A 25,014-nucleotide genomic window follows, 5' to 3' on the forward strand; every position below is an offset into this window, starting at 1 on the left:
ATTTGGAACTTATAAAAATGAACTGAATTTCAAATAACTTGAACTTTTATTTCCATTTAGCAAACATATTAATATTTTGGAAGAAACATTGTTTTAGACATTGAAAACTATTACCACTGTTCAGAACAAACTAGATTATGCATTATCAAATCATTTTCATTTCCTAGCAACCACATATTTTCCCTAATGATGATGTATCCCTAATCCCTAATTTTAAGTATCTTAATGATGTACTTGTTGCCACTGTAACTGAGTCTGTCATCATCTTCTCTTTCCTTCCACCTTTCCCAACCATTACCGTGTTTTACAGGGTCTTATTTTTTTACCCACAAAATATGGCTTGGGCCTATTATGAGGGGAGGGTTTATTGTTTTAGGATTGCCAAGCAGCTGCTCTCTTGTGAGCGGGCTCCCAAAGAGCCAGGCACAGCCTCATGGGTGAATGGCTGTGTTGTGCTGTCGCAGCAGCGCAACACAGCAGCCATGAAGCGATCATGCTCACGAGCAGCCACCCAGTAAACCTTCTTTCCAGCTGGGTACAGCACCATTCACTGACCTAGGGGTATTGCCAAGCCGTGTGAGCGCCTGTTCGCTGCCACCCGGCTCCTGTGGCTTGGCACCTTCAAAATGCATGGCTGGAGAGGGGGGGGTGCACGAGCGGCTGTTCCGCTCTCGCTCATGCGCCTCCTAGCCTCACAATGCCCTGGCCCAGCTCTCCCTGCAGAGCCAGGACACCTCTGCTGCCGCCGCCGCCACCACCATCCCAGCATGGCTTTTTCGGTGGTTTCCAAACCAAGTCTTCCAGCAGTGGCTGCTCTGGGCATATGCTCTATGGTTGTGGGCAAGCTGCCGGTAGAGCGTACAACCATAGAGTGTATTTCCAGAGCTGGGCCAGGGCATCGTGAGGCTGGGAGGCTGGGAGGAACAGCAGCTCGCGCAACCCCCCCTCTCCAGCTGTGCAGAGCGCCATTCACTGGCATTTCAAAGTCGCCAAGCAACAGGAGCCGGGCAGCGGTGAACAGGCGCTCACACGGCTTGGCGATACCCCTAGGTCAGTGAATGGCACTGTGCCCAGCTGGAAAGGGGGTTCGCCGGGTGGCTGCTCGTGAGCATGGTTGCTTCATTGCTGTTGTGTTGCGCTGCTGCGACAGCGCAACACAACCGTTCGCCCATAAGGCTGTGCCCGGCTCTTTGGGAGCCCGCTCACAAGAGAGCAGCCACCCAGCAACCCCCCTCTTCAGCTGGGCACAACGCTGCTCACCAACCTAGTGGTATCCCGAAGGCGCCAAGCAATGCAATCACCTTTGCCTCCCCCCCAGTTGCCGCAGCTTGGCACCTTTGGGATACCGCTAGGTTGGTTAAGTGGTGCTCTGACTGGACAGAGGTGGGGGGTTGTTCAGGGGGCTTATTTGCAGGGGAGGGGTTATATTTTTGCCCACCAGAAAAATGTTGCATGGCCTTATTATCAGGACATGTCGTATTTTTGGAGAAACATGGTAGAAACTTTTTTTGGTGTTCTGCTCTTTGCATAACATAAATGAAGAATGATAACTTGAGCTTGGTCAGGAGAGAACTCTGGATTGATATGATCAATAATCCTTTGGTTTGTTTTCTTGTTTGCTACTGTATTCTCAGGGATCTTCTTTGGCACCAAAGTATAAAGACATCAATATTCTTCCTATGCTACTCCTTTAAAATCCAACTTCATTTCCATAGAGTATCACAGGAAATACATAGCACAATGCTGATCTTTGTAGGCATAGACATATCATGACATTTGAATACCTTTTTCAAGACCTTCTTAGCTGCTCTATCAAGTCCTACTCTGCACCATATTTGTTCAGTATGTTTCCTTACTGTTGACACCTGATCTTAGAAAGCAGAAGCTATCCACCATTTCAATATCTTCATTGTCAATTCTATGGCTGATTGTTCTAAGTAAATCTTTTTTTCTCAAAAATCTGGATATTAAACAAGGTAACTTTAAACAGTACTATAAAGCAGTAATCTCAAAAGTTTTTTGCTTTTTTTAAAAAAGTGTTTTTAAATTATTATTCTATTTTATATTGATAAAAAAATCAAGAAAACCCACATCATTTATTTAAAACATTAATAGTTAGCTAGATGAAAAAGAATTGAATACTGCAAAAAAAAATAGTAATGAAGCACAATTTATAGCTGTCATTCATCCAAAATAACTCAACTGCAGTTTAAGGACATTTAATAATATCACTATGATTTGTTTTAATTCCTCACAAATCAATCTGCATTTCAAATATTTTACTAAAAATATATCCTACTTTTCCTGCATCTTGAAGGTACTGATTATATGCCAAACAGGTGTCCGCCATTTGCTTCAACATGATGCATGCTACCCAATTAATACTTCCCAAGATTATATGTTTGCCTGAAGGTTGTAAGTCACATTACAGATCCCACCCAACCTCACTTTGGAAGGAGGGGAGAAAAAGAATTATTGACTCTAGCTGCTCCCAATTTCAATGACATTCTGGAGGCAGAAATGGGTAAATTATAAAATTATTCCTTTATGTGAAAGACTCATCTGTCACTAATTGTACTCACTGGGGCATGAAATTACAATCGCTCTTCTCCCTAGAACAGTGATATTCCACTCACAACTTTCTCATTGAGCTAATACACTGATACAGTCTAATGCAGCTGAGTTCTAGAAATAAGAACCGATATTTCCTGTTAAAACCCTTCTAAGAATCGTAGTTCTAATCAGGATTTCTTGTTAAGTAGAAACTAGGCATATGAAGGCTAAGACGAAAAAAGCCAAAGAAACTGAAGACATTTTTAAAGTATTTTTTTTAAAAGAAAACATTTTGGAAAGATGTTTAAAAAACCCTCCAGTCAAATGTTTTCTTTAAAAATTAATGGAATAAGTCAAGGAGCTCAAACATGCTGTCTATCAATATAAAGACTTTTTATTTAGAGCATTATGGTGCTACAATTCCTGTACAGAGAATAAATAGTGTAGTACAGCTCCCAGAAGTAATAACAAGATGCAGTTTTTCCCAGAGTCCTCTAATTTCATGAGACAAATAATAAAGGGCTTCATTTGCTAAGTATTAAATACTTATGTCATTTCAAAAACTTTTTAAAAGTGTATTTTCTTGAAAAATATGTATCCAACATTATAATTATAATTATAAGATATAGTCACTTGTTGCAATGCATAACTTGCATTGAAACAGCAAAGCAAACTTAAATCAGTAAAAGATGTAATAAAAATAAATGTCGAACGAAATTCAATGTTTCCAAAATACTGAATTTGGAGTTTTAGATTTGGAAATGTTATATCTGTATTATAACAGGAATTGTGGTAATCTTCAACTTACAACCATTTGCTTACTGAGCGTTCGAAGACACAACAGTATTGAAAAAATTACTTATGACAAGTTTTCAGACTTACAACTGTTGCAGCATCTCCACAATCAAAATTCAGCCACTTGAAAACTGGCATGCATTCATGATATAACTGTACTGCCTGAGGGTCATGTGATCACCATTTATAAACTTCCCAGCTAGCTTCCACCAAGCAAAGTCAATGGGGAAAGCCCACTGAAAACACATCTCATGCCACTCTTACAGCTCTTCTATCCTCAAGAGCAGGGAAGTCTCATTTCAGCAGAGAAATCAGAGTTAGAATCTGGATGTAGAGACCCTATGTAGTTGTCTTTGCATGGTCTTGCCCGGTTGTCTGGAAAAGGTTTGAACCTGATGAAGTGAAACTGCTTCTTAGAGCTGAGTTCAGCCACTGGTCAATATTCCCTCTAATTTTTTTTCAGTGTGTGCGGAAAAGTATAGTGTTTGAGCGACACATTTTCATGCCTGAGCATCTGAATTTTTTTCACAGATGTCACCCAAGACAACAATGAAATCAGTGTTATTTGAAATTCAAAGTTATGTTTATTCAAGGTACCCACTTAATTAAAAGTATTATATATTATATAATATATATAGTAAATTGAGGACTACTTGTATTCAAGTTCAATGGATGACTTTCTACGGGGAAAGGATCAAAACTTTCCTCTATCCACATTTTCCATACTATGAATTACTTTATATGCTTTATACTTCCCCCCCTTACTATCCAATAGTCTGCAGTGATATTAGCAAGTTATGAATAAATTACCCATTGATGTAGATTAGCAATTGGGGTATATAAACCTATTATTTATTGAGTTGCATGTATACAACATTTATATATTGGCTGGCTGTAAACTATATTTAACCATTTGTTTTTATATGATGATCCAAGAACTGGAACTATTTGCTGTATCAGTGCTAGGGTTGGTAACACCTAGCTGACCATGGCTGATCATCCAAAAACTAGTAGACTCTTTACTGTTGCCAAAACAATCTACATGGAGGTTAGGCCAATTTGAACTTGCTAAAGAAATCTGATCAGTCACCTTTGAGAGGATGAACCAACAGAAAATAAAGTTGGTTTTCAATATATTAAATGGCTCGTTTAATATACAGCCCTTTCATACGCAAATAGTATAATAATGCATGGAATGTGTGATGATTTGTAAGTACTAATTTTCAGACGTAAAAATACAAAGATGCATAAAAGATGCGAAACAATACCGTAGGTTAGTTTTCTGTTTCCTGAAAATTATCCCTTTCTTCTCTTGTGCCATTGGTAAAAAAACAGAAGACTAATTCAAAGCATTTAAAAAGAAAATACATAATGACAGCATGCAAGTGTCACCAAAAGCCTCCCCGACAGATAAGGGAAAGAGGTATATGACCCTACACTTTCAGAATCAACCAGAAAGAAATTCCCTCCCAGACTAAACATGTTTGTGTGTGTGTGTGTGTGTGTGTGTGTGTGTGTGTGTGTGTGTGTGTGTGTTTCGCGGCTATACTTTGCAATAGATAAGTGCAACAGACCGATTGGGATTCTGAAATTCAACCGCTTCCCCTAAGGCAGAGTGCTCTAATGTGCTTCCAGTAGCCCTTTGGGGCCGGTGGTCCTGTTCACGGTTATCACAAGGAAGCTCCGCTCCGTTAAGTGGAGATTACTTTCAGGAAAACAATTCGCAGACTCGCTGCCTGCCTTACGCACTCAGAGCTTCAAAAACAAGTCCCGGATAGACGCCAATAAGCGACGGGGGCTGCAGGTTCCGGGAGATTGAAGCACTCCGCTCTCCCCTCAGGGAAAGAGGAGGCAACCACCAGGAGCAGCCCCAGCGCCCGCCAAACCACACAGCAAAAAGGATGTGACGCAGCCATCCGAACTAAGGCACGAGCCGCCACCGCCGCAATTCCCTCTCCACCGCCGCCTCCCTCCCATCCATCACACATTTCCTTCTGCGGAGGCCGAATCTACCCCCGAGACGCTCCTGCCTTTTATTCATAACTGCCTTTAAGTTGCTTGTGCGATGATTGCCTGGGCCTGCCGAAAGACAGAACTGGCTTGGCAGCGCAGCCACTCCTTGACAAGCTTGAAGAGAGTCCTGGGCCAGGGGTTGCTGGTGGTGGCGGCGGGGGAGGATTTTTACCTGCCGAGCTTGTCAATTCCTCTCGGTCCTGAATTGCATGGCGTCATTTCGGCTTCATTGCTCGCCCCGGCTGGGCAGTTTCGTTTTGGGGGAGGAAGGTGGCTGGTAGAGCCGAGGATTTATCATGCTAAAAAACACTACGCGGCAGTTGGAAACTGCTGCACAGCATTTTCTTGACACGTGCGCGGCTGCGCAGCCGCGCAGCTTAGAGGGAAGCGTGCCATTGGTGTTTTAGATCTCTCTTCCTTCTGGTTAATTCAGTCTCCTGATAGGTGACAGGTGATTGAGTCCATCCAATGGTGAATGCTTCTCTAAAGGAGGACGTCGCTGCATCTGCCTCGATAGAGACAACTGTCTGCACTTTCTTAAGAAGCCATCACTGGCCATCACCAACAGATCTGAACAATTTTCATCCAGTCTTCAATCTTCCCTTTTTAGAGCAAGTGATTAATCTATAGCTCCCGGGAGAAACAGATCCTCTGAACTCCTTTCAATTAGGATTCAAGTCTGATTGAGATAGCATTGATCACACTGGTTAATGACTTTTGGCAAGCTCAGCATACAGCGGTATAGCCATCCTGGTCCACCTTGATCTCTCATCAGCTTTTGATACCATCAAACATGATTATCATTTTGGACCAACTTAATGGACTGACAGGCAGTGTTATGGTGATTCTCCTCCTTTCTCCGAGGCAATTCCAATCAAAATTCATAGGGAAAGAAAAGATAGACTTGAGATCCCTGCTTTGTGAAGTACTCTCTCACTACTCTTTTTTAACATTACATGAAGCCACTGGGTGAGGTCATTCATCAGCACAGAAATTATTGTATTATTGTATGCTGATGACATCCAGTTGTGCAACTCAGCACTGGGTCAATGAGGTCAAGGCTTTTTTTCCCCTTTCCCCGCATCTGGAGATCTAGACGTTTGGAGCAGAAGAACAGATTTTGGCAAGACCAAGATTTTCCATCTTTAACTCTGCACAGGGAATCATACTTTCTCAATCAGAGTTGGTGTGCAATTCCTAAATACACAACTCCTGCTTAAAGAGCAAGTAGCAGCCATAGCCTTTTGCATAAGTTCATCTTGAGTACCAACTGTACCCACTCCTGGACCAAGGAGCCAATTAATATGATATATTTATGCACAATTTAATCCCTGAAATTTTATCTCTTGCTTTTCTGATCCAACAGACACTTGGCTTGTCTTTTGACAGAATTCTGTAAGCTGAGAACTGTTAGCTCCAGCCATTATCAACAAACTGTGTTTTGGGAGCTTTAGAAAATGCATGAAAGCCAAGCACAATTTAATTGTAATTGATTTGATATGGGATTAATTTCAGTGAGAATTTCAGCTTTGAATCTTCCATTTGAAACCGTAAGGACATTAATTTTATTATCACATTATGGACTATGACCTATTAAAGCATCATACAATAATAAACATATGCATCTTTAAAACTGTTTTTTCTACAATGTCTATCTTTCCATAAACTATTAAATTTCAATTCATATAGCTTAATTGTGCACATTCTATAATATTTAAACCTATAATATGTAAAGATGAATTAGGGAGCAAAAGACTTCATGATGATGAATCTAGGATTGTACAGGTTTGTACTTGATTTACAAGAATTTATAGAATTATGATTGTAAGCTGTGGTAGTGGTCAAGAGGGTCGCCTCGTCTAAGGGTACTGGACTTTAATTTCTATAATTCTAAATTAACAAGCTCCAACATTTTTGAAAAGGTTAAATCATTTGTTGACATACTTACATCCTGAAGTAATTTTTCAAGATTTTCCTGCAGTTCATAAAAGTACCGAGAAGTAATAAGTCCTTCACGTGATTTATCCAGGCAGTCTCTGGCCAACTCAATAATTTGATGATGAATAAAGCTTAGGACCCCATCTGCTAATTGCAACACATTTTCAGGTGCACTCGATGCAATCAATTCAGCCAGCCGTTCCTCCATCTGGGCTGTGGCCTAAAGATGGGTCAAATAATTAGTGACATTTTGTTATAAATCAATCAACATATAAGCTTAATTAAATTATTCATACCTAATTAATGGCCTTTATTGGAGTATTTAAGGATTTTGTCTATAGAAAATAAATAAACTTTGTTCTCTCTTATCAATGTAAACATTCATATTAAATTTATTGATACTATATTCTATAATTATAACTTACAGATAAAAAACCTCATTTCAGAAAAGTTTAAACTCCATATAGTTTGAGAGAGCTATAATGGGAGTGCATGTAATTTTTATTTTTTACAGACTGCATAGTGGATCTTTCATTTATTTTAGCATCCTATCTTGCTAAGAATGGAAAAGTTTGACTTCAAATTTTAAACTTAAAGAGTTTTTAAAAAGATAGGATCAGGAATTATACACATATTTCATCTTTCGAATAGACTTTAGGAGACATCTTTCAACCATCTAATACTACTTATGTACCAAATAAAATCCAATTTATATTTTGGCACACATTGTGATTCTTAACTGGCAGTCTATTGCAAATACATTTTAAACAGGGGCCAGCTCCAGTCCATCTTTTTTGATGAAGATACTTTCGTAACTTAAATATTTATAACTATTTTGTAAACCTTCAATTTGCTTAAATAATTCCAATGTGGATTTTCATTGTACTATTATTGCCTTAACTTTGTATAAAGAATAGGTTCTTTATATTGTACACTTTTTATCTCATATATTATTATTCCTACTAAATGGATCTTAAAAAAAACCTCAGACTATTCAGAGTACCTTCTTACCTTTGGAAATCTTTCTTTGTATACATGGTTCATCATCACTATTTCACTATCAAAAGACACTGGAGAACGACCAGGGCTAAAAAAAAAAGTGTGAGGAGTAAAGCATTGTAACGTAAGGCAGTATGACTATTTGAGTATACCATCCACTTTAATGTGATAATATATTTCATAAACCAATTAACAGCATAAACTCTGTGTGCATAATTACTATGTAATACTTTGGCTTTAATTCACAAGACATGTTTTGAAATATATAGAAGTCAAATTGCAGCATTCTTCTCAGAATCATAAAAATAGCCACTTCTTTTTTTGGATCATACAGTTGTTGTGGTTGAAATTTCTTCATTGAAAGATACAGTGCACTAATGTGATTAGTCAATTATTTTTTTACTTCCAAGCCAAGTGGTCAAGAAAATGAAATCAAAGTCACCTAGCTTGCATGCCTAAAGAATGACCAGAGTCTGGGTCTTTCTGCTCCTATCACATTAGCTCTCACAAGTAGATAATAAGTTAATATAAGTTTTACGAAAGCAGTTCATGTATAAAATCCACTGTTGCTAAATTTCTTTCCAAGGCATTCTAGTCAATATGGACAGATCAGCAATATGTAATTCTCCCTTAGAACAAAAAAAAGTGATTTAGGATCTAATATAAAGATATTTCTGTTAGACATCTTTTAATCTTTCCCAGGCCTGGGGATAGTATAGTATGTTTGTACAGCCCCTATTGTATTTTTATTGCATTTTTACTGGTATGATTGTTTTCACTCCGATTGACTTCTGCCAGACAAGCCTCCATTTGATGAATTATGGAGCAATTAATTGCTGAAAATAGGCAAATGGTGTAACAAATCGCGGTGTTGTCAGACCAAATTACGCAGTTGCAGAGAGCTGCAAAAAACCCCAGCCAAGGAGGAAGTGCCCAGTAGCCATGCCAGATAAATATGATGGGAGTCTGGCCATGTTTGCCGCGTTTCTGGGACAATGCCAGCTGTTCCTGAGTTTGAGAGCGGAGGACTTTCCCACTGACCGGACGAAGGTGGGATTCATTATCAGTTTGCTCTCAGGCACAGCTGCCCGTTGGGCTACCCCCTTGTTAATTCAGCAGAGCCCTTTGTTGGATGACTTCCAGGGCTTTTGTCAGTACTTCAAACGGATATTTGAAGATCCTATCAAGGGGGAAACATCAGCTAGAAGTCTGAAGTCATTGCAGCAGGGGAGTGGTTCATTGCAGGACTATGTTAGTGAATTCAGGCTGCGTAGCCAGGATTCCACATGGAATGAACCAGCTTTAATGGACACGTTCCAGGATGGATTGTCTGAGGCCTTGCAGGATGAACTGGCAAGGGTGGACAGGCCACCGACGTTTGACGCGTTGGTTCACTTGTGCCTCCGGATAGATGCCCGGCTGCAGAGGCGAAGGCCTCGCCGTGCATTCCAGGAGACCACCAGCATGCCAGTTCAGCAAGGGACTGCAGTGGACTGGGAGGAGCCCATGGAGCTGGGTGCTGTCAGACCTAGAGTGTCACGTACTGAGATGGACAGACGATGTGCTGAGGGATTGTGCTTCTACTGTGGGGATCTTGGACACCTGGCAGGGAGTTGCCCCAAGAAGAACAGAAGGGTTGCGCGGACTGCAGCCATCCCTCAGCAACGCACTATCATGTCGGACAACCAGCACGTTTGTGTGGCCGTGATACCCCGTTCGCACAAGGTAGCGTGCATTCGGGGTGTGTGGAATCCCAGGGCGGATGCCCTACTTAGTAAAGTAGAGAACTCTGACCCTGCAAACTCACTTCCACCTCGCAACTGTTCTACCCATTGCATCCTGCGCTGCCATTTGTCATCCCGTGAACATGCAGTTTCTGATACGGGATGCGCAGCGGGGTGACAATGGAGTGGAGCGATGAAAGGCGGAAGTAGGGCCGGTGTCCCCCCATGGACTTTGGAAGGGAATCTTTTGAAGTATCGGGGCCGGCTCTATGTTCCCGCAGGGCACATCCGTCGACGGGTGCTCTCGCAGGTTCATTGCGCTTCTGCATCGAGACATTGGGGTTTTTTCAGGACGTTGCGCCTGGCCTCCCATCAATTTTGGTGGCCCCATCTGAGAAATGACGTCCGGAGGTGCGTGGAGACATGTACCCAGTGCCAATGGACCAGGTCTGCAAGGAGAGCTCCGCCAAGATTTCAGCCTTTGTCGACTCCGGTCCCCGCAGCACTGGACTTTGTTTCTAGGTTCCCGGCGGGGTACCATTGTCTTGGACTGTGTTCCGTGGAGGCCATCACCAACCCTCCTGGGCCGCACCCCGATCGTCGGAACCGGGGGAAGGGCCCTGCGGGAGGGGAGTGTGTGGTAGCTCGGCAGGAATCGGTGGAGCTGCCGCCAGACTCCGACGGTGAGAGGTCATGTGGGTTGGCCTTGGAGGAGGTGGAGGACCCTGGACAGGGTGTTAGGGCTTGGCCGGACCTGTTGGAGTGGCCGCCAGACTCCGATAGTACAGGGGCTGGTGGGTCGGCCATGGAGAGGGTGGAGGACCCTGGACAGGGTGTCGACACCGTGAAGGGCGGAAGGAGACGTGGTGGCCACCGGATACCTGGGGAGTCTTGGCTCAAGGGGATTGTTCCTGCAGGTATTGGGGAATCACGACAGAGGAACCACAGGAAATGAGTGCGGACCATATTATGGACAACCCATTCCGACTGCATCCAGACCATCAGACCCGGGGAAAGATCCTGCGGTGGGGGATAGTGTTGTGACTCAGCAGAAGTTTGCTGTGAGTTGAGTCGGGATGCAGGAATAACAATGCAGCTGGGGTTCGTTAGTGTAGTCTTCTGGAGATAAAAGGACTGATGGTGCCACGCCTTGGTTGCAGAAGTCAACGTTCATCGTTCGTTCGTGGTTCATCGTGCATCGGTCGTGGTTTGTTTGTGAGAGGCACTTGGATAAGTGATTTGCTTTCTGTAACCCTGATTCAAGGAGACACTTGGAGAAGTGATTTGTTTTCTTTCTGTATACCTGGTGTTGCCGTAAGAGATCTTTGTTTTTGCATTCTGTTATCTTCTTGCCTGAGACTTTATTTATGTTTAATTTTGGGCTCGCAGCCAGCAGAAACCAGGTGTCAGCCTCTGCTTTGCTGCTGCTTCAGCTGCCATTGAAACGGGGAGGGAGGGCATGGTATTTGGGAGGGGACTGATTGTTGTGCTGGAGGAAGATTCTGGAGTTTCAACTGCCCATCTTACTGCGCATGCGGAGGAGGTTTCCCGCCAAGGCCAACGGCACCGACATTCCATCTTGGTGATGCCTTTTGAAGTTATCTCACACCTGACACTTGGGAGAATTATGATTGGACTCTGCATGGGATGCCAAGGGGTGGGGAATGGGATATACAATATATCATTCGCTTTCGCGCCTAAATAATCAGACTTCGCTTTGCTACGCTTCTGTTCATTTATAATTAGTAAAAGTACACTTGATTTCTATCAATGGAGTCTTGTGGTTTTCTTTCCTGATTATCCAATGAAGAAGTGCTGACAATAAGCGAAGTCTCACAATACACCCCACCAGGAGTTTCAACCTACCGTGGGGGGTGTACTCACAAGAAGGGACAAAGAAAAATGTTGTTGCATGCGAGCGATGAAGAGGAGACTGAAGGGGCAACTGCAGAACCATCTTTACCTGAAAGGCTGGCTGGCCTAAGAGTAGAAGAGCCTACGGTTCGCCCCCGATGGACTTTGGGTGTTGGGCAAAAAGAGGAATCTGAAGAATTGGATGCAGGAGTCACCAGAAGGAGACTGAAAAAGAAACCAGCTGAATGGGAGGAAGCTGGGGTCGAGGATTACAGATTGTCCGAGACAAAACGGCTCCTTGAGGAGGCTATGTCCGAGCGAAAGACCCGTGGGAGAGTGATGGAAGGGGAGCAAACGGAAGAATTTGAACAAAGATACTCCATGCATAAATTTAGGGAGGGTGAAGAGGCCGAGGGAGGTTGGGAGCAAGGAAACCCAAAACCAGCCTCCCCCCCCCCCCGCCAGCCAGGGCTGCTGCCAGAGTAGGGGGGGCCCCCAGAAGACGCCGAATGGCAAAAGTCCCTCCCTTAACAGTAAAATATAACGGTGATCCCAAGAGGTTGGGGTTATTCGTCATTCAAATTGGAATTATATGGAAATTTATGGTCCGGATTTAGAAACGGATGAGATGAAAGTGAGGATGGTTTTACTTTCATTGGAAGAAAAAGCGGCCGATTGGATGGTGAGCTTACACCAATGCAATTTCCCTCTCCTGAGGAATTTTAATGATTTTATGTCTGCACTTAAGAGGTTTGACGACCCGCTGATTGAGAAACACGGGAAGGTGAAATTTATGGCCCTAAAGCAGGGAAATAGACCAGTGGTTGAATATGTTCAGGATTTTCAACAGCTATCAGCTTATATGAGGGGATGGTCAGTTTGCCTTGGGATTGAATGAAGACATTTACCAGCAATGCGGTAACAGACACCTTCCCCGAAGAGTTGCTGCTTGGTACGAAAATGCAGCAGATGTTGAGTTAGATTTGGCTAGACTTCAACGCACAAAAGAGAGAGAAGCAGAGAGATCGCCCCCCCCCCCCAGCCCAAAAAGCCCCGGTTCGCATCAGAAGTGAAGGGAGGGGAAGCTTCGCCGGCAAGACCAACCTTTCACGTGCTTCCATTGTGGGAAGGGAGGCCAGCGCGCCGTGGATTGCCGCATTAAACTGGCCCAGACCACTCCACCCCCTACCAAGAGGGCGGGGAAGGCCCTGGGGAAGAAGAGAGAGGCTGCGTGCGCTGCTGAGAATGTTCCCCAGCGTTTCCAGCTGGAGGAGGAGGAAGGGGACGTGACCACCAGTTTCTCCGATGAATCCGATGACGACACCTCACATCGTTGGGTGAGTTCAAATAAAGGTCCCATGTTAATCCCAATTGAGTTAAGAGTGCCACCTGCTGGTGAGACGGAGCAGCTTTCAGCTCTCCTGGACTCCGGCTGCTCCAGATGTATGATTAGTCCAGCAATGGTTGAGAAACTGGGCTTGAAGTTGAGGACTTTAAAAACCCCTATTGTTTTTTGCCAGATTGATGGTTCCATTGCAGGTGGGGCCCCCGCCCATTTTTACACTGAACCTCTAGAAATGAAGATGGGAACTCATCTAGAGTTAATCTCTTTTATTGTGGCACCTGGGATGGACAGACCCCTTATTTTGGGACTCCCCTGGCTTCGTAAATGGAACCCTCGCATTAACTGGAGGGAGGGGTGCCTGCGCATTCGCACCAGCGCAGCCCCAGACGGGGAGGTCGAACCCTCAGAGCCTACTGGCTCCAACCCCACTTTGGCCGCCAGGGGCCAGGAGAGAATTGAAGGGGAGGAGAAGATTCCAAAAGAATATTGGGACCTAAGAGGAGTTTTTAGTGAAAAATCTTCCGATAAGCTTCCCCCCACAGACCCGTTGATTGCACCATCGAGATTTTGCCTGGAGTGGCACTTCCAAAATCCCAGATATATTCTATGTCATCCAGGGACATGGAGAAGATGAGGAAGTTTATTGACAAGAACTTGGAGAGGGGCTTCATTGAACCAGCCAGACCCAAGGTGGCTGCCCCTGTGCTATTCAGAGAAAAGAAAGATGGCTCTCTCCGTCTGTGTGTTAATTTCAAAAATCTTAATTCTATCTCTGCCCAAAATCTCTACCCATTGCCTCTGATGAAGGATATGCTGGCCCAGCTGGGGAAGGGCCGCATTTTTACTAAACTGGACTTATGGGAGGCATACTATAGGGTCTGGATTAAGGAGGGAGACGAGTGGAAAACAGCTTTCAACTGCCCCCTGGGTTGTTTCCAGTTCCGTGTAATGCCCTTTGGCCTGCAGGGGGCACCTGCGGTTTTCATGCAGTTAATTAATGAGGTTTTGCATGACCACCTCTACAAGGGCGTTATTGTATATTTGGATGATATCCTTATTCACACGCAAACACGTGACGAACATGTCAAGTTGGTCCGCACAGTACTAAAGAAACTCCGAGCCATGGAGCTTTATGCCAAATTGTCCAAATGTGAATTTTACCAGGAGAAGATATACTACCTTGGCTATCGTATCTCCCACGCAGGTGTGGAGATGGACCCTGCTAAAGTCAAAACGGTCACTGAGTGGAAGGCGCCTCGTACACGCAGGCAGTTGCAGAAATTTTTGGATTTTGCCAATTTCTATCGTCAATTCATCCCTTCTTTTGCCAAAATAGCACTTCCCATCACTAACTTGTTGAAGTCCAAAGGTGGGCTGAAACCCAGACCTAGCAAGCCGTTGGATTGGACCATGGAGTGTCAAGCTGCTTTTGAGAAGTTGAAATGACTTTTTGCCGAGGAGCCGGTTCTGAAGCACCCGGACATGGGCAAGCCGTTCGTGGTTCAAGCTGATGCCAGCGACGTGGCGGTGGGGGCAGTATTACTTCAAACCAACGATCAAGGTAAATTACAACCTTGTGCATACACCTCTCGCAAACTCACTGACACAGAAAGACGTTGGGCGATCTGGGGAAAAGAAGCATTTGCTGTTCGTTGGGCTTTGGCCACATGGCGCCATTTCCTGGAGGGCGCTAAGCACCCGTTCGAGGTGTGGACTGACCATAAGAATTTGGAGGCTTTGAGAACTCCCAGGAGACTTTCCCCTAAGCAGATGCGCTGGGCTCAACATTTCAATCGTTTTAATTTCGCCCTGAAGTACATCCCGGGGGGGGAAGAACTTCATGGCTGACGCTTTGTCCAGACTCCCTCAGTACAACTGCTCTAAGCTCAGCGTTGTCCAGCCCGTTGTTCCCACGTCAAGCCTCGCTGCTCCTGTGGTTACTAGACAACAAGCACGTTCTAAGGTAGACGTGTCTCAAGATTTTCTTTCCGATCTCAAGAAGGCCCTTCCTCATGATGATTGGTTCCAGCAGCATCAAAGTGAATGCACCATGAGGGATGATTTGCCATGGATTAGGGCGAAGCTTTACGTCCCTGCCTCTCTTCGTCTAGTGGTTCTCCAACGGGCTCATGATTCCAGGATGGTGAGGCACTTTGGTTCGTGAAGACACTACATCTTGTGAAACGGCAGTTTTGGTGGCCCTCTTTGAAAAAGGACGTTGAGCTTTATGTCGTCAGCTGTCCCGTTTGTGCAGCCGCTAAACGCCCGCCTGGGAAACCACAGGGTTTGCTCCAGACTGTAGCTCGCCCTGTCGCCCCGTGGAAAGAGATTTCTATGGACTTCATTGTCGAGCTTCCTGAGAGCCAGGGGCACACGGTCATATGGGTGGTTACTGACTTGTTCTCCAAGCAAGTTCATTTTATACCTTGCCCCAAGATTCCTTCTGCAAAAGCCCTCGCTAAACTGTTCATTTCTCAAATTTACCGTTTGCACAGGGTACCTGATCGCATCATTTCTGATAGGGGCGTGCAATTCACCTCAGTGTTCTGGAGGGAATTTCTTAAACGCATTGGCTCCGCCTAGGGCTTAACTCCGCCCATCACCCTCAGACTAATGGGGTTTGTGAGAGGACTAATTCTGTTCTGGAGCAATATTTACGTTGTTTCATCAACTACCAGCAGGATGATTGGGTGGATTTGTTACCGCATGCGGAGGTGGCTTATAATAATTCTGTACATAGCAGCACTGGTTTCACCCCTTTTCGGGTGGTGTCTGGCCAGGATTTTGTTCCTATTCCCGAAGTTCCTAGTGAGCAGCCGCAGGTTTCATCAATCTCTGAGTGGAGTGATCGTCTACGGCATGTTTGGCCTTTGGCGCTTCGGGCTTTAGACGCTGCGCATCGCGTGCATAAAAAGCAGGCTGATAAGAAACATGCTAAACCTTCTGATTACAAGGTGGGAGATCAAGTTTATCTATCCACAAAGTTCCTTTGAACTACACAAAAATCCAAGAAGTTGGGGCCTAAGTATGTGGGCCTGTTTCCTATTATCAAGGTCATCAATCCTGTTTCGGTTCGCTTACAGCTGCCCAAGCACCTCAACCGCGTGTATCCTGTTTTCCACGTTAATCTCATTAAACCTCTTCGTTTTTCATCTTTACGTCCGCCGGTGGATCCGCCACCTGCCCCCCTGTTGATTGATGGTGAACAACATTTTGAGATTCGTGAAATTTTGGACTCTCGCAGACGGCGGAATCGGGTTCAGTACCTGGTGGCTTGGAAGCATTTTCCCCCGTCCCATGCCGAGTGGGTGAACAAGTCTCATGTCCGGGCCCCTGAGCTGCTCCGCCAGTTCTATTCTGCTTAACCTGACAAACCTTAGTTCCTGACTTTTTCTCTCTCCCCCCCCCCATTTTTCCTTTTCCGTTCGTCTGTTTGTTTGTGTTTTGTCGTTTTCCAGGTCTGACCGCCTTCTTCTGCTGCTTCGGCTGCCATTGAAACGGGGAGGGAGGGCATGGTATTTGGGAGGGGACTGATTGTTGTGCTGGAGGAAGATTCTGGAGTTTCAACTGCCCGTCTTACTAAGCATGCGGAGGAGGTTTCCCGCCATGGCCAACGGCAGCGACATTCCATCTTGGTGATGCCTTTTGAAGTTATCTCGCACCTGACACTTGGGAGAATTATGATTGGACTGTGCATGGGATGCCAAGGGGTGGGGAATGGGATATACAATATATCATTCGCTTTCGCGCCTAAATAATCAGACTTCGCTTTGCTACGCTTCTGTTCATTTATAATTAGTAAAAGTACACTTGATTTCTATCAATGGAGTCTTGTGGTTTTCTTTCCTGATTATCCTATGAAGAAGTGCTGACACCAGGACTGATAAAGTTATTTCCTTTTAAATCTGTCTGCCTGTCGTCTGTTAACGAGCGAAGAAGGGGGGACAGAACAGGTGGCTATAGTAAATTTGGTAAAATAAATATTTCTAATCTTTAACCTTTCCCTACCCAATGGTCAGGTCAGTTTAAAACAGTGTGGATTAAAGGAGATATTTGCATTGATTTCAACTTTATCAAATTTAAAGTATTAAAAATAATTAATGGCTTTCGGAACATTTCAAGAAACTAAGATAGCTACTAGTTACACAGTAGATGCAAGACCTGTATTGGTCCATCTAGCCCACTGAGTCTGGCAGCTGTTCTTCAAAATTTTAAGCAAGAGATTTTTTTTTCAGTTCTAGTTGTGAATGCCAAGGATTGAATGTGACATTGTATACAAACCATACAGTCTATCATTTGAATTATGGTATTGCAGCAATTCATGGATGAAACAAAAGTAATTTTTCTTGTGAGGATATCAGAGGTAATTAAGCAAAAGGATGAAGGATTACCTCAGACTACGAGATCGAGGCCGCATTGCTGGAGAATGCCTTCCTTCCTCATCAGTGATACTCTCTGTGCTGAAGTGCTTTGTCAGAAAGTGAAGTTCATCAGCTGTTGGTTGATAGGGCAGCTGGTGTAGCTTCTCCTGAGATGAGCAAGATGACTAAGAACAAAATGTATGCAAGAGAATACTTAAGGACAGGCAAATATTTTACAAAAATACATAATGATTCGTTTCAAGGAAAAAAAAATACAAATGTTCATGTATCATATTTGTCAAGGGTTTTAGTTAATATATTCTAAATGAATAATAGAATGAGTGGGACTTCATTATGAAGGAAATAAAGAATATATTTTCATTTAGAACCTGAATCAGTTATGACATTTCCATCAAAAGTGTTTTAAGAATACATTTCTGTCAGAATATGAAAAAAGAAATATTTATCTAAAACATCTCAAATTGTACTAGCTATCAGGAGGAAAAGAACCTGGAATCATTCACTAATCAACACAGTGAGCATGAACTTACTGAAACAGTTGAACTTGGAGTGTTGGTTCCATATCCAGAAGAAGGGAGGGAGGCCAAGGACCAACGGCGCCCATCTGTCCTAGAAAAAGATACAAACAGTATTTTAATAAACAGTTATTTTAAAATGTTATTAGAAATACATAATTTAAATAATAGATTTTGTCTTTTAAATTATTCATATGCCATCAGAGTATAGTTAAAAATCCAATTTGCCACTTGCAAATTGTGGCTGACCCCAAGAATAAACACAGCAGAGCAATATGACAGATATCTACACAAAATATACCACATAGTCAATAACTATGTTCCTTCTACACAAATATTTTCTAAGGTTTTTGCTGTGTTAATCTTTTTTCTCTTAGGTATTTCAAAAGAAAGTCAGAAGCAAACTTCCCATTCAATCTGCTATATATAGAAACACCTTACATTTCAAATCCATTTTTCTTTTAAATTTAGAAAAAAACATAACATTTAATTTATACCTTCATGCTTCATGCACAAGATCACAAATATTTAAGATGTTACAGAATCCATGCTACATTTAAAACCCCCAAATAGGCAACATTTTTTTAAATGCCATTGCTATTGTTGTGTCTTGTCACTCACTGTGTGTTACATTTTATATGCAAAAATCCAGATTCTTCAATAAAGCATCTATGACCTGATCAAGCAAGAATCTTCTTGTGCTCTTATGGTCTTCAAAGTGTTTTTAAAGTATATTATTACTTTATTATTATTAAATAATATATTATTAAAAAAATTCAATATTTAAAAAAATGTTGAAAAGAAGAAACTGCAGGGAAATCAACACTATAAATAGTAATGTTTACAAATATACAAACATGGTGCAAAATACTAACTATCCCTTGGCATGATCATGTTTAAAAAAATTAACAATTTAATTAACAATTAAAAAAAAATAAGGGCCCTTTCAAAACAAACATCGTCCAAAGAAATGTATAAAGCAAATAAAGGAATGTTTTACCTGTTGTTTTCATATAAAAAACACTTCTGTTTAATGGATCAACTTATCACCTAGCCAATATACATAATAAAAAGGAGCACTGTTTCTTTGAAAGGAGCAGTTCCAAGGCAGAAAATTTTCAAAGTGTTCACTTAGCAACTGCAGAATTAAAATGCCTATTAACAATATTTTTTAGATTTGTAACTTTTATTTTCAGTTGCAAAAATCCTTTGTCATTAACTTTTCCCTTACAATTATTTACTGATAGTAAACATTTCACTTGAGGTAAAACAGAACAGCAAACAAAAAATGGACTTGTTTGCAGCTACATTTTACAGTTGATTTAAATTAAAATTAATATAACACACCTCCCAGAGTAGTAAAGAAGTTTGTTATTTTCACTGTTCAGGTGGAACAGGAATTTTTAAATCATTTATTTAATTGTGGCATACTCTTTGTGTACAAAAAAAAGACAAAGTAAACATAACAAGACCTCAATTAAAGTACAGGACAGGTTTTGTGAATGGATGAAGTTTTTCTGAAGTTCACATACTGGTCTGAGCAATTTCAACATGTAGTCTGCAGACCCTTGCGGGGGGGGGCTGTGATGTCATCACATGAGGTCCACAAAGACTTGAAGAAATGTAATGATTTAAATCATGAGTTAAGTCTTGATGGTCCCATGGCCATGATCCATGGCCACAAAAGGTATTGTGGGGGGTGCCCGTGGTGAAGAGAAGGTTGAGAACCACTTAGACTATTAAACAGGAAATACTCTAGATGCAGCACAAGAACTTTATTCTCCCCCTCTCCCTTTCCCTACATATCTTGGGAAATATTTATTTAAAATATGAGGTACTGCCCACAACTGAAAGGAAAATGAGCTATTTTACACTATTACACAGAGGACAAGATCAACTCACTAATGGTATTATCCCATATAGACTTATTCCTAAGTATTTTAATTCTGGGTTCACTTCTGAATTGAATAAAATTTATTTCACTTTTAAGTTGATATGTCTACAGATGCATAATAGAACATTTAGAGAAACAGCAATATTTTCTTTTCAACACAAGTCAAAAAACTTAAAAAACCAGATATCACTCATTTTAATTGGTCAAGAGAAGTGTTGCCAACATGCCTAAATGGGTTATGAAAGCATGAGCTCGCCAGGACTGCAACATGCAAAAGCTTTCCATTCATACTGCATACAACTTACATCTGCTGTACCATTTACCTGTCTGCCCTGTGTCCATGGCTATATAAAAATAAACAGTACCAGCAATAAAAATGGGAACAAAATACAGAGCGTTTGTAAACATTTATCAAATAATTATTGTTATCCCTTTAAACATGCTAAGCAATTTTATGGATGAAGTTGCAATGTAAGAAAACAAAAAAGAAACATTATTTAATGACAGATTTATATCTCTGATTTGAACACCATTAGATTTATACTGAAATAATTTACAGAATATTTACAGAATAACAGAGTTGGAAAGGACCTTGGAGGTCTTCTAGTCCAACCCTAGGCAGGAAACCCTATGGCACTTCAGACAAATGGTTATCCAATTATTCATCTTAAAGATAAAGAATTGGATAAAGATAAATAAGATAGAGATATATTCATCTTTATCCAATTATTCATCTTTAACTTGCGTATATAACTAGAGCCCAGCTTTCACATTATTATCAAATTCAGGTCTGCTCACAAAATACTGAACTTGAGATTTATTGTTAAATAATATTTTTTTAGCAAAACAATTGGTAGTAGCCTGATATCCTAACAATATTGATGCAATTTTTAAAACTACTCATGAGATAGCTTATAAACAAAGGTATAACACGGCTAAAACATCCCATCATAAATTTTGAAAAAATCATTATATTTGAAGACCCCAATATTTCATCCCCAAAACCTGTAACCTGTCCATAGACACCATCCTTTGTTTCCATTTGGCTCCCTGCTCCATCTGACTTTTTAAAATATTCTTTTAATCAAAACAAAAATGGCAAGCTGGTTTGGGGCAACTGAAAGTATCATCTTTACTTCCAAGGATATATCTCGGCTGAAAATGGTGCCCCAAATGGGAAATAGTGCAGAACAGTGTTTTCACTGAAAGTACAGCCAAGGTCTGGAGAGGGTGCAAAGGAAATGCAGCAAAGTTTGGGGAGTGTGCAAGGGAGGCATGGTGAAGATCTGGGAGGGTGCGGAGGGGTATGCGAGTAGCTGGCAAAGGAGAAGGGTGAAGCTTATCTGAGTGACTTATGACTCGTATCTTTCCCTCCTGGCTTCCAAGTGACATGCTGGGGAAGGGGGCAGGCAAATTTGCAAATGATTGTGGGGCACTGCAATTGGCCATAAGTGCGACTCAGTTGACTTGTATACAGATTCCAAGGTAAAATCTTACCTGCCATCCATTCAGTGCCATCATAAGTTCAAATGGCCCATTGAATTGCTATGTGTTTTAACTTTGCATTTTTGACTGGATTTGTTTTGAATTTATTTTAAGATTAGAGATGGGCAGCCATACAATTTGAATGAATAAATAAATATTGCAATGTATTTGTTTCTGAATGTATTACAAAATAACAAAAGTCGACTTGCTACTACATACAAGCAGAGTTTATTGGGCCGGGGGGGGGGGGGAGAGATATTACTACCTCACTTGACTTCCTTTTAAAAGAAGTTATGAATATCTGAATAAAAACAAACTGGTTTTTTAAAAATCCTCAATAAATTTGAGAATGAACACATCTCAAGATTAGAAAATTGAGCCAAGCTCAACCAGTACAACAATTTCAGCGGGACAGTCCCTCTTTTGAACAATTTGTCCCGCGTCCCGTTTTTTTTTTTAAAAAGTCCCGATTTTTTTTTAAGTTATGAAAAAGCCTCCAGCTGCCTTGAGGCTCTCCTAGCAACTGGGAGCGTACATTCTTTGAGCTGAGCGCATTCCCACCCACACGTCCTTGGGAGCTGTTGCCAATGGCTGAGGGAGGAGAACACTTTACTCCATGTGGACACCACGGGCTACCCTCACAGATTTTTTCTTCTTCTGTTGCTTTGAGCAGCCCCTCCCCCTCCTCTCTCTTTCTCTCTCTCTCGGAGCTAGCGGCTGCCTCCGAGGCTGTCCAAGCTCAGCCCCTCCGCCTCTCCCCGGACAGCTGCTTCGCCTCGGCTGCTTGGGGCTTCTAAACTGGCATTGCGTGTTGTTTGGGGAGGGGATTACTGTGCCATAGAAACACAGCATATGTCTCACGTGGCTGATAACCTGGTCTCTATACAGAAGAGGTAATTTTAAAAACTTTGGAGCGAATCCAGAAAGAGGGGAGAAAGAGGCTGAAGGAGTGTTTGCACAGGAGGGGGAATTTATAAACAGCCCAGTGAATCCAGAGGAGGTGTGTGTGTGTGTGTGTGTGAGAGAGAGAGAGAGAGAGAGGGGGGGGGGGCTGAAGGTGTGCACAGGAGGGGAAATTTATAAACGGACCAGTGAATCCAGAGGAGGAGTGTGTGTGTGTGTGTGTGTGTGTGTGTGTGTGAGAGAGAGAGAGAGAGAGAGAGAGAGAGAAAGGCTGAAGGTGTGCATAGGAGGGGGAATTTAAACGGCCCAGTGAATCCAGAGGAGAAGAGTGTGTGTGTGTGTGTGTGTTTGTGTGTGTGTGTGAGAGAGAGAGAGAGGGAGGGAGGGAGGGAGGGAGGCTGAAGGTGTGCATAGGAGGGGGAATTTATAAACGGCCCAGTGAATCCAGAGGAGGAGTGTGTGTGTGTGTGTGAGAGAGAGAGAGAGAGAGAGAGAGGGAGGGAGGCTGAAAGGGTGCACAGGAGGGGGAATTTATAAACGGCCCAGTAAATCCAGAGGAGTTTTTGTGTGTGTGTGTGTTTGTGTGTGTGTGTGTGAGAGAGAGAGACAGGGAGAGACAGAGAGAGACAGAGAGAGACAGAGAGAGACAGAGAGAGAGAGAGAGAGGCTGAAGGTGTGCATAGGAGGGGGAATTTATAAACGGCCCAGTGAATCCAGAGGAGGAGTGTGTGTGTGAGAGAGAGAGAGAGAGACAGAGAGAGGGAGGCTGAAGGTGTGCACAGGAGGGGGAATTTATAAACGGCCCAGTGAATCCAGAGGAGTGTGTGTGTGTGTGTGTGTGTGTGTGTGTGTATGTGTGAGAGAGAGAGAGACTATCACTAAGTGTTGCAGCTTCTGATTCTTGATGAATGTAGGAGTTTAGCTTCTCTCTCTTGAAAATGTAAGCTAGCATAAGGCATTATAATGCAAGCTAGCTTTAGCTTTCAAACAGTTCATTTAGTGACCAAAGTTACAATGGCATTGAAAAAAGTGACTGATGACTATTTTTCACACTTATTGACCATTTTTCACACTTATTGACCATTTTTCACACTTAGCGACCATTTTTCACACTTAGCGACCGTTGCAGCATCCTCATGGTCACGTGATCAAAATTTTGATGTTTGGCAACAGATTCGTATTTATGATGGTTTCAGTGTCCTGGGGTCATATAATCGCCTTGTGTGACCTTTTGACAAAATATAAAATTTTTAATCAAGCCCCCCCCCCTTCCCGGTCAATGGTGTCCCTCTTTACCAATCTGAAAATCTGGTCACCTTAATCTTGAACAATATTCTTCAGTACTGGCAATTCAAATGGACTGAGATAATAGAATAAAATCACTCATACATACCTACGGGCAGGAACAAAGGAAAAGTGAGATGGTGCATTTGGAGAAAAATTTCGGGGGCTATCCAATGGACTTCCACCTGCTTAAAAACATATAAAATGGTATTTGAACCATGCTTAAAACTATTTCTATATTATACTTAATGTGAATCTGACATACAGTTTTTCAGACGTAGGGTTCTTATTGCTATTAATCACAGTGTTCAGCCTATTTTCTCTAACCTTTTCTGGTAAAAAATAAGCCAAAATAAATGGTGAAAAACAAAATAATGAGGATCACAAATGGAAAATACCATGGCTTAGAATTCCTATGAATTATATGAATTAATCAGGATTTAATCTACCATATGTAACCTATACTATGCCAATCTGGAAATACTCTATTATATAAATATATGTTATTGCTTGGGAAGTTACAAATACCACTTCATATGCATTAATTTGCATTTATCTAAAAGGTACAGGCATTAATTCCTTCTATACCTGCACCTATAAATATTATATGAAATGTGAAAATAACTGTACAGTTTGTAATAAATCAGCTTTAAATTAAACATCTGCATAATGTAAACATGTAAACCACACTGGAGCAATATTTTTGGAGCAGAACAAAAGTCTAATCAGCCTAACCTTTTGCTCCAATAGATACCTACAGAATATGTCTTGTAAGTCTATGTATCTTACCTTACTGAGATTTTCCTAGTAATCTAGCCCAGAAAAAAATATTAAGAGTAAACAACAATGCCCCACACTTCTTTTCCGATTCTGTTTTTGTTTTTGACAGAAACCCAGCAGAAGATAATATATCCAGGATGGAATATATCTTTCTCATCAAAAATTTAAACAGGAAGCCAAAGGAACAAAGGCTATTTCACACAAATAGAATGATCAGTGTGCCTTATTTGCCTTCTCTGAGTCTGTGCTTCTAAGTACATCCTTGCCTTCTAACTATTTTTATGTGTGTAGGCCTTTAATCCCTACTCCCTATCCTAGGGCCATCATATCTGGCCTGCAAAAATCCAGATGGCAACTAGATGGCAAGAAAGAATTTTCTATGTATCTGCCATCTTGTGACCATCCAGAGTTTAGCCTTACCCTAATATCATACATAGCTTTATTCTATTTCTTCTCTGGTTATCCATGGTAGAGTTCTCTATTCACAGAAACTAGATCCTATGACATTTTATGAGACTGCTCTCCCCTAAAAGCAGTGTAAAATTTTCAC

At 42.1% G+C, this 25,014-nt stretch overlaps 1 protein-coding gene across 9 annotated transcripts in view; it reads right to left on the bottom strand.

Moving 5' to 3' along the window:
• Positions 1–25,014, bottom strand: part of MAST2 (microtubule associated serine/threonine kinase 2) — a 265,612-nt gene that overhangs the window by 55,801 nt on the left and 184,797 nt on the right. For 3 of the 9 annotated variants that reach the window (XM_087719737.1, XM_087719733.1, XM_087719742.1), the window contains 6 exons: positions 23,794–23,872; positions 20,336–20,356; positions 18,134–18,212; positions 17,613–17,767; positions 8,311–8,386; positions 7,310–7,519 (listed from right to left, as the gene is read on the bottom strand). In XM_087719737.1, the coding sequence (XP_087575863.1) occupies positions 7,310–7,519; positions 8,311–8,386; positions 17,613–17,767; positions 18,134–18,212; positions 20,336–20,356; positions 23,794–23,872 (620 nt within the window). The remainder of the gene's footprint in view (positions 1–7,309; positions 7,520–8,310; positions 8,387–17,612; positions 17,768–18,133; positions 18,213–20,335; positions 20,357–23,793; positions 23,873–25,014) is intronic. The other 6 variants (XM_087719738.1, XM_087719734.1, XM_087719741.1 and 3 more) reach the window with 3 other exon arrangements.

Source organism: Thamnophis sirtalis, unplaced genomic scaffold (genome assembly GCF_051295495.1).
Source record: "Thamnophis sirtalis isolate CommonGarterSnake01/CBP01778 unplaced genomic scaffold, rThaSir2_p1.2 scaffold_7, whole genome shotgun sequence".
NCBI lineage: Eukaryota > Metazoa > Chordata > Lepidosauria > Squamata > Natricidae > Thamnophis > Thamnophis sirtalis.